At 32.4% G+C, this 10,834-nt stretch overlaps 1 protein-coding gene across 3 annotated transcripts; it reads right to left on the bottom strand.

Moving 5' to 3' along the window:
• Nucleotides 1–226: 226 nt before the first annotated feature.
• On the bottom strand, nt 227–6,391 carry LOC127836295 (C-type lectin domain family 17, member A-like). Of its 3 annotated transcripts, none has more exons than XM_052362802.1 (7): nt 6,318–6,391; nt 6,048–6,148; nt 5,696–5,789; nt 4,190–4,276; nt 3,538–3,585; nt 606–729; nt 227–363 (listed from the first exon to the last, which is right to left on the bottom strand). In XM_052362802.1, exons 1-7 carry the CDS (start codon nt 6,361–6,363, stop codon nt 333–335), a joined length of 531 nt encoding a protein of 176 aa, XP_052218762.1. In that variant the 5' UTR covers nt 6,364–6,391; the 3' UTR covers nt 227–332. The 3 variants fall into 3 exon arrangements, with proteins under 3 accessions (XP_052218762.1, XP_052218763.1, XP_052218764.1); XM_052362803.1 differs by lacking the exon at nt 3,538–3,585 and adding an exon at nt 3,372–3,419; XM_052362804.1 differs by lacking the exon at nt 3,538–3,585.
• Nucleotides 6,392–10,834: the final 4,443 nt, after the last annotated feature.

The following is a 10,834-nucleotide window of genomic DNA, read 5'->3' as shown; positions in this document are numbered from 1 at the left end:
TCTACATGGCAGTCAAATGCACACGCAACTCCAAATACAAAAACATGATGCGTAGTACTGTAGCTTCTTCAAAAGACGCGTGTTATGAATAAAATGAGTTCAATTAGATGTTTTTGTTATCAAATTTATTTATTTAATTTAAACTCATATTTAATGCGCGTTGATCATATGTATCAATGGAATGAATGGCGATTATAGAAGAAATAAAAAAATCACAAAAGCAAGATGCGTATGCAAGAGTTTTTCTGTCGAACTATATGTCAAAACAACTACAAAGGCAGCATTTCCGTGTTTTAAGTCTAAGAACTGTATGTTTCAGTGAACGTCTTTCATCATCCGATTACTGATGCCTCTTCGTGTCCTCTACGATAAAATAGAAAATAGAAAGTACAGATGGTATGCAGCAATTTTTAATTTATATTTACCGTATATATCTATATAGCAATGGTCAACGAACGATCAGATAACTCACTGAACGTGTGTTGGTACCTTTAAGGTATTACATTGATACGTGCAAACAAACCTACAAAATATGTAAACAAAACCCACAGCTTCATATAGATAATTGATAATACAACAACGCTGGATTTGATGGAGTCTAGTACCTGGTTTCACACAACACATCTACGGTGACAGAGCAGTCGACATCGACCCAACGATAATCAGAACCAGGTTCCGCCGTTGCGCAATCTTCAATGTCATGGGGTCCTCCATCGCCCGGTTTGAAGTCTGTTAAGAGTAAACTGATATATTGAAAATATATCACGAATTCCGCTTCGACGTATCGCGAAAATCGAGTGAGAGAAAACAAACATGGCTTACGTTTGCGAACACAAATACGTGCTTAGATTATCATTATTGGTATTCAAGATTCGCTGGTTGCACTCAGTCATCTTTGAGCGTTTTTATGAATTAAATGTTGCAGAATCGTCCCTCTAAATGAGAATACTGATTTAGCCGAATATATGATACTGCATTAAAAAGCTCAGAATAAGTCTAAGTCCAAATATTATATTATGTGAGTGTGCTTGATTGTTTGTTCCAGTATGTTTAACATACATTCATTATCATTTCATTAAGCTGTTCTAGGAGTGGCGCACAAAAGTGTATGTACGTAAGTTTAAAAACAATACAATTGCTCCTTGAAAATTACAGTTACTAATCCTTAACAATATGGGTTATAGCATTTTGATATAATTATTATAAAAATTGAATGCAGAATGTAGGAGAAGTTGCGCACAGAAATTTTCAATTTTAAACAAAACACATGCCTTTGAACATAACTTACAAAGAAGCATTGGCTCAATTAGCTTTACCACGTTAATATACATATATGATATAATTTAACTACAGTATATTGCACCCTGTGCCTTATCTACTCATACTTGTAATATTATTTTATATTGATATACTGTCTTTATGACCATTAAGTTCCTTTTTGTTTGTATTCGTTATGTATGAAAGTATATGCAAATTGAATTGACTTGACTTGAGTTGACTTGACTTGTTTTATAAATACCAGCAGAAAATATTCTCCTCAAACTTTATCTGACTTAAAGGGATCTTTTCACGCTTTGGTAAATTGACAAAATTGAAAAAAGTTGTTTCAGATTCGTAAGTTTTCGTTTTAGTTATGATATTTGTGAGGAAACATTAATACTGAACATTAACCATGCTCTAATATAGCCATTATATGCATCTTTTGACGATTTTAAAACCTAAAAATTATAAAGCGTTGCAACGCGAAACGATTGAATAATTTGGAGAGTTCTGTTTTTGTCGTTAAATTTTGTGAAACTACGAAGATTGCTTATATAAGGTATAAAATACGTCAAGAATGTGTACTCGGCGGAATAGGTCAGTAGGCTAAAGCGTTTTTACTTCAGGACTCTGGCAGGACTCCATGGGTCACTGGTTCGAAACCTGCTCCGGGCAATGTTCTTGTCCTTTTTATAATTTTTTTCTTGATTTTTTACTGGAGCTTTTATGATCCAATGTTTACATTTATCAATATAGAGCATTTAATGAATAAGTTAAAAAAATGCCAAAATCTGTGAAAAGGCCCCTTTAAATTCAGTTGCAATATCACAATATTACATGAATGAAGAAACCGCTGATTTTTCTATATATGAAATATATTTTAACAATGAAAAATAAATTTTGTTTTTAATAATTTAAATGAGTTTCGCTAGGATTGTTTTCTGTTGTATATGATGACGATGATGGCGATCGTGATGATAAGGAATGTAATCCGTGCTCTTTCTAATCAAATTAAACACAAGTAGCCATCTTGACTTTGTCGGTTAGGTAGCTTATCTGACAAAGACCATATAAAGCCTACTCTGGCTGGCTTTTACATTGAATATCCAGCAAAATGTTCAAAAGTTTGCATTGAAGGTCGTATACGTATTGGATTTTGTTTGCAAGCGTTTTAAAACAAATATTTAGAATTATGCGAATTTTTTCAAACGATGTTCCTAACACAAAACATAATATTAATGTGACATGCAAAATCTTTATTTAAAGTTGTATTACGTTTAACTTCACTTATTACACCATATTTAACAATAACACAACATGACGTTATGACAATTTGTTTGGCTGCAATATATGAAGATCATATGATTAATCACTAAGTAAATATTATGGACTTGTTAAAGCTCATCGAAATGCCCGTGTGTGAACATATTTTGTGCGTCATGACAGTTTGTCTTGATTATTAACATTTTGATCACACTAGCGAAGACCCATATTGCCAAATCTTTATGAACATAATTAAGACCATTTATCGGAATGATGTCGACGATAGAAATTGTGGGCTTAACATAAGGTTACTTTATTAAGTTGAAAAAGTGTATGCAAACTGTAAACTTGACATTTTCCTTAATCTTCACAACACTTACGAAAACATGTGTTATATTATATGGACAACTTCATAACTGGTTCCAAGCCGTTTGGGGTCATTTTTCTTTAACTTTAGTATTAACGTGTGATCTTTCAAGGAGTTAAATGTTTACCAATTCATCATGGAAATTACCATATCATTGTGTTCTGTGCTGGTCGAGTTTATAAATGTTCCTGTTTCGATATAAACATGTTTGGCATTAAACAGTGTTCTTTTGCTTTAATGGCTTAATGTTCCCGAACTTGATAAAACTCTGTGCCAAATCTATAAGAACCTTTTTCGAAGAATTCATTCTAATGTTACCTTGGACGATTCGAAAATAGCTCTAGTCCGTAAAAGACATAGAAGGTGTACTGTATTCCGGAGTTTTCATTATAGAATATTAATACCTGACTTTAAATCAGATGCATCTCATTTGAAAAAATATTCGAAATTTGTCAGAATTTGTATACCAAAAATGTCATACCCAGTTCAGATACGTTATATACGGGTAAAACACGCTTATCCTCGATGCCTAAAATTAATAAATGGTTTCGTTCAAATATAACTAATATGCAAGCACATTTAAGATATTTAATAACAAGTTCAATTTTATTTCATTTGTCAGAATTTGTATACCAAAAATGTCATACCCAGTTCAGATACGTTATATACGGGTAAAACACGCTTATCCTCGATGCCTAAAATTAATAAATGGTTTCGTTCAAATATAACTAATATGCAAGCACATTTAAGATATTTAATAACAAGTTCAATTTTATTTCATTTGTTTCTGTTTTGATTAGGGGATGATTATTGCACAAAAATGAGTTTTATATTCCTTTATTGTAAAATGCTTTATAATCATGTACTTAAATACGTGCACACACAAGATTCTTACAAACAACATAATGTAATGTTATGACAAAAAAATGTTGCATGGAACAAAGGTTATGCAACTGGGACACTCGTGTGACGATATCAAATAAGCACATGTGTTTTGATTAGTTTAAGAAGTAGACATAACCAGGAAAGGTTGGTATGGAACGTGTCATGAATGCTATATTCAATTATATTCAATCTAATTTAACAATAATGCTAGCTGAAACTGCATACGTGTCTCTTTTTGTGATATCTTGTCTGAATGGCCATTCTTTCAAATTGTAATCAATGATATAGTATAATAAACATTTTGTGTCGTGCGTAATGTAAAGGCGTTTGCATTTTAACAATAGCAACGACATTCTCAACATCCAAATCAATATCATATTGTCTGCAGGCATCGACACAATTCGAAATTCATACCTGTAAATGTTGCAATCTCATCGTTGTCGAACCATTTCCAGACTCCTTCAATATCTTCATCTCTTAGTCCTATCCACCAATAGCGATCTACAGTTAAACATTAATTGTTTATTAATTAAATTATATACTCTAACACAATACCCATTTCATTTACCAAATAGCGATATTATTGTTGTAAAATTTCATTAAAATGGAAAATAAAGTGCTAGATCAAACATAGACTAATATATTTTGCAAGGTACATACCATTTCAGTCTTAAAGTATGTATCAGATGATGTTAGATTCTAAATATTATATGCTTATATAATTATAATTAATTATATGTGTATCTTTGTATAAGTTCATACGCATCTGATTTTAATATCGATGAAAATCGCTCAATAAAAAACGCAAACACGTGTTATCAATTTACGATAAATGCATGTATGTGATTAAATTTGTATTGTTCATTTTTAAAACAATGTAATTATGTAATGCCTCGCTTTTTGAAGCTTCAACAAAGAGGAAAAACTATTAACACGTACTTTCCATTCATGTTCTTGAACTGTGTACCTAGTCGAAACAATCAATTGTAATCAGTTTTTTTATTTTTTTATTCGATGTGTAAAACGCGGAATTTGTTTAAATGCATTTTGTTTAATTTGATCAAACCTTTTCTTTTCAAATTATTAAATGTACATTAATTAACACAAAATGTGTCTGGTTAATGCCTTGCACAGCACTAATGTTTCACTTGAAAGTATTAAGAGACGTTATAGGATGCTATGATTTTAGAACTTTACGTATATATAGATCGACAAGTTACCAATAAACATCCCAATAACACGATAATACAGCATAACTCATAATGCGCGCAGTACACATAGTTACACACACTTAATTATAAATTAATTGCTCTTCAGCAATCAGTGTATTTCGTGCAACACTATTGCACAATAGTTTGTCATAATATAATTTAGCATAAATCCCATTCACTGGTCTAATCTATATATTGTGTACATCTAGTTTGACAAAGATTTCACATCCCTGTGGTTAGTTAAAATGTTCAATATATCATGTGTTTGAAAACGAGATTTTATTAACTGGTTTACTTAGCTTCAATATTACCGATTATGTTGTTTACTTAAAGAAATAGACAGTCTATTTAAATTGTATTATTCACACAATGAATTGACCATTCATGTTACTGTGATCGTTCGCCATGCGTAACGATTTCCTTGTCATAATACTGTATATTTTTTAATAAAATACGAACGATTTCAAACTCTGCAAATTATTTGAAATGTTAGTAATGTATCGAAAATGGCGACATGCTAGATGAAATGATGCTACCATTTAATAACTTTGCATACTCTAAGCGGAATGTTTAACTAGTAAGGTTAACTATTGTTTTGCTGTATGTTTCAATACCCAATACATTTGCAAATCACCAGTACATAGTTTATCTTGCTCTTCTACTTAATCATCAATAAATAATACAATATGCCGGCGTGTACAACTGTTACCTTTTAACAGACGCATTCGGTCTTTCAAAAAACTGTTTTCTATGGCATCGTCTATGTGGACAAGGTGACTGTTTTCGTGTTGCCGACAGTATTGCTGTAAACGATAAAATATCAATTAGATGATGCTTTGATATAATAGTAAGTCTCATGTTGCATATGCTAATTAAAATATACAACGCAGTTTGATTTCCATGTTGTTATTATTGTTTTTCTTATAGTACTAAACGCATATTTTGAGAGACCTTGTTTGCTTTATAGTCACTGGCTGTATATACTTATTTTAAATCGAGTGTGTACATTGATGGTATAAAATAAGAACATTGTTGGTAGGGAATAAGAATACAACAATTACCTCAGCTGCTGTAAATGTCGTTGCTTCGACATGGAATAGGTAGCAGGAGCCCCTAAACGGAAGCCATCCATCTTTGCACGTCGTATAATACGAAACACAGCCTATTCGAATGAGTTATATAAAGTTATTTGCGAATGGTTAACATGTTAACACTGTGGCTCATATTGTCTCGAACAAATAAAAAGTTTAGTTGCTCACAATACTTGTACATGTAAATGACGTTTTGAATAATTAATTAATAAAACCTCAATAAAAAGAAATTTGACTTACCGGACAAGCACACACACACAGCAATACATACACGATTGTTCCACATTTTGGTTGTGTCTCGTAAATGGATTGAAACAGTGTAGCGATAACGCGGGGGTCATTGTTTATATTGTTCCAGATTACTGATATAGGTTAACAGTATCACGGCGTGAAAGAGTGAATGACGGTTTCATGTAAAGAATTTTAGAATGCAAAAGTGGTCAAAGTCAGTTTCAACATTGACATGTTTAAACATTTCCTATGTTGTCAAATTGTTTCAAATTAGCCATGCGAAGAAAAGGCAGGACGTTGTTAGCCATTATTGCAAAACATGTACCGTTAAGAACACTCATTTCGTGGATGAACTCGTAACATGTAACTTTAAATCACATGAAGGCTATCTAAACTTCTTGTGTTATACTCAAGAAGTTGTTTTTCTCTGTATTTTCTACAACGTGTGGCTTCATTATATGCGCTTAACAAGAAACGCTTAATTAAGACAGCGTTTATTAAAGTAATATGAAAGTAGTGTATTTATAGTTATTGTGTTGATAGTTCCCAAAAAGTGCACACCTTTAAGTTCGGATTCTGCAATTGAAATAAACAACACAAAAAAGGACCATCCAATTAACTTCGTTATATACAATACAGTTTTCTTTGTTATGATAATCATTCAACAAGCAACGAAACTTATTTTAGTTTTACTATTTTGTCAGGCCTATAGTAACGAAAATAAACCGGCGAATATTGTAATAAAGTCATGTATTCAATAACCATTTTTTATGATATTTCTTTTATAAAACGGTGAAAAAAGATGTGTTTAAGATAATTATTAGTTACTTCTCGCGTTAATTTATATCCTTAAGATACGAAAATGCCATATGTGTATGCTTATGCAAGGCATCGTACGTTCTGTTGATCACATTACAGCAACCAAACATTAAATATTTTCAATTCTGCTAACGTATTAGTATACTGCATGCCTTTAGGCCCAATTGAGTTCAGATAGGATTATCACAGCTCGACCGCTAGAGCAAAATCCCCGTTAATGGAATGGATGTATGATCATGAAAGAGTGACATGTCCTAAGAAAGTGTTTTCCTCCAAGATACCTATTAAGTTCAAATGTTAATACGTGTATTTTTCTGTATATGTGATGCAAACATTGTTTTAGTTGCTTTATATACACCTTTATCTACAGCGACTTATTGTGGTTTCAGTTCATATACAATTGATAATGAAGATAAATAAAAATGTTGAATCCCATCTTTGTTTCGAGTCGGCAACAATATTAACATGTACACAAATGCAAGTAAAACAATCAGGTAATTTTAAATCATGTGCACGAATGATGTTGAGTCACCAAGTTATCTTTTTGAAGAGACGTGCGGCTTTTGTAAAAGTCAGTAAGAAGTTAAACCTGATTTTTCGGTTTACGTTGTCGTTCGATTTAAGATCTTCATTATCGCTTAAATATTGAAATGTTTTTGCTTTCAGGTGTGGTGTTCGTTTTGAAAAGAATTAAAATCTTTTTCCGGTCTGTTCTGATTTTAGTATCATAAGATAAAGTTATCATAATGGAATGGAGTTTAACCGGAGCAAGCCAAGGCTGTGTACATTTTGTGCTCCTTATAAATCGAATATTTAAATGCTCAAAAGCTTGATGTTTAAACATAAAAACACGCTTTTGACAGCAAGTTATTCAAAGTTTTGTATCAAGAAGGAATTGTGTAAAGTAGATAAAAGTGTGGAAAATTGCTTTGAAAACTAAAATGAAAACAACTAGGTAAGTACAACTTAAAATGTCAACAAAGATGGCGGCCCGCCATTAGTTTTTCTTTGGGAACGCGACCTGCTTTGCGATCGCAAGCCATAAAAGGCAGAATGGTTGATACATGAGGAGCTATACCCCATACTAGCTCAACGCATCGACCCAATCCACATGACAGGACTTCAAAGGGTACGTACTATGTGGCGTATATATGTATATATGTTGGCAATTTGGGTGAAAAAGTTATTTTTATGTCTGGTGGTTTATAGCTAAGGGGACGCATTGTATGTTTCCTACATACCAATCCAGATAGACTAGATAGTGACAACACTATACGGGTGTGTGTTAAAAATATCCCCCTCATTTTCGATGACGGGCTAATCGCAAGAGCTTTAAAATCAAAAGACGTCAATGTAATTTCAAACAGAAAAGATTAACTGCGCATAAAAGGTTAATTGGCCAACTGTTGCATAGGTGACCGAATTTGCATCGTCAAAACATCGTCCCTTAAAGAGCCTCTACCCAATACAATGCAGTTCGGACAGTAAATTGGATGTTTGCTGCATGTTTTCGGACAACGCACTGACTTACCTATTAAATCAACAAAGTGCTCAACATGTCTTGAACTTTAAGATGGTCACAATTTTAGGACATGTCCAAATGACTGGGTTTGTAAAAAGTGTAACATACATGGTCATTAACAATCCGACTGTGATATTTACACAGATACCCGGGATAAAAAAGCACTCATCCAAATACAGATGGTAAAACGTGAAACCTGTGACACCCGTGCATATCCCGATCGACACACACGCACCGAAACTGCGAATCAGATCCGTTAGTGCCGCGAGATCCACGGCCAGTATAGAACAAACATAATATTACGATATCTGCTCAACTGTAATGACCAACGGTTGGCAATCAAAATTCTTTCAATACAAAGATAATTAAGACATGTAATTGCGACATGGAAGTCCTCTTTCAACTATTCTTTTTATTTTAATAGCAGAAATGTTAGCAACAAAATTTCTTTCGTGTAATCAATGTGAAGGTATAACGATACAATGCAACCAAAATGTTCAAAATATTTAAATCACACAACTTGCAGATGATACTACACTTTTCTCACAAAACACTAACGTGATACCAATTGTGATTAATATAATCGATGACTTTAATATGAGGTTTGAAACTAAATTAACAAAAACCGAAGGCATGCTACTTGGCTAATCAACATTCGAAAACGAAAGTGTAATCCACGACTTAAAATTTAGTCCAATTGTTTAAGCCCTAGGCATTCACGTGTTGCAGATTCTGTTCGAAGTAAAGAACTAAATTGTAGTGACAAACATTATCTTTTCAAAAATGAACTAATTAATGGATTATCAGACACCTGACATTTTTTTGAAGGGTAACATTAATCAAAACATTATTGCTTCCAAAATTTACAAAGCTTTTCCATTGAACATTCATTTCAAATAATCTCCTAAATGACGTAAACGCTATGTGTTTTAAGTTTGTATTGAATAACTAAGGCGGAACAAATATAAGATCTTTTTGTATAAGCAATAAACAAGATGGAGAAATTGAGATGCCTGATATAAGCATATTTGCAAAAACACTCAAAATGAAACGGGTAAAAATGCCATGTATCGATGATAATGAAAATTTGAAAATTATTTCTAACTTTTTTTTAATCAATATGGCAAACAACTGTTTTTATTGAAGTGAAAATTTATTCAATTAAGTCTTTACCCAAATTATAATAGAAAACACAAGAGATGTGTTCGTCAGAAACACAACCCCCCTATTGCGCCGCTTTGATTAAAAAAATGACCTTTGACCTTGAAGGATGACCTTGACCTTGAACTTCCATCACTCAAAATGTGCAGCTTCATGAGAACGCTGCTTTGAATTTTTTTTGTTTTGACCTTTGACCTTGACGGATAACTCTTAACTTGAACTTCCACCACTCAAAATGTGCAGCTTCATGAGATACACATGCATGCCAAATATCAAGTTTCTATCTTCAATAATGCAAAAGTTATGGCCAACGTTAAAGCGTTTTTTTCGGACGGACGGACAGACCATACACACTGACATACTGACATACTGAATGACGGACAGTTCAACTGCTATATACCAACCTACCGCGGGCATAAAAACCTGCCTTTCGTGCAGATATTATAAGCAATTTTATTGAAATTAATAATGTCAATACACCGAAACCACATGCATTTTTTAGTGTAAGAACATAGGTACTATGGGAAAACCGGTATATTTAAAACAATGTCAAAACCATTTTTTTCAAATACTGAATAAATTCGAATATAATTTTCATTGATAATATACTTTCGAAAACTGGCTGAGCTAAGGAAACACATATAATTTACAAATTAGAATAAAAATCTAAATGAATTGCCGAGCTAAATATAATTTTAAAAAGCAAAAATTCTGAAAGAGTGTAGTTGTACTTAGCAATGAAGTGAATCTGTAATACTACGGTAAAAGCAGAACAACATTGTACATTTAGCTCAAATATAACCATCTCTAATTTAAATATTAAACAACAAAAACATTCATTTACTAACCATAAATGCGATAAACATTACGAACACGATTAGTGGACGACAATGTTCAAAGAAAGATTTATCTGAAAATCGGTATATGATTGTAATAACAATTTTATAAAAAATACTAAGGTTAGACAGCTGTGATATAAACTTATTCATACAATTATTCCAACTTATTAAAATATTGTTTTCTT

Source organism: Dreissena polymorpha, chromosome 6, assembly GCF_020536995.1.
Source record: "Dreissena polymorpha isolate Duluth1 chromosome 6, UMN_Dpol_1.0, whole genome shotgun sequence".
NCBI classification, from domain to species: Eukaryota; Metazoa; Mollusca; class Bivalvia; order Myida; family Dreissenidae; genus Dreissena; species Dreissena polymorpha.
Note: the sequence above shows the minus strand (reverse complement) of the source record. Positions and strands in the feature narration are given on the sequence as shown.

Coding starts and splice junctions, on each gene's coding strand:
- LOC127836295 (XM_052362802.1), bottom strand. CDS start 6,363: ATGTGGAACAATCGTGTATGTATTGCTGTGTGTGTGTGCTTGTCCG. Junction 6,149..6,317: donor TGTGTGTGTGTGCTTGTCCG/GTAAGTCAAATT, acceptor TCATTCGAATAG/GCTGTGTTTCGTATTATACG. Junction 364..605: donor GATGTGTTGTGTGAAACCAG/GTACTAGACTCC, acceptor ATTTTATCGTAG/AGGACACGAAGAGGCATCAG.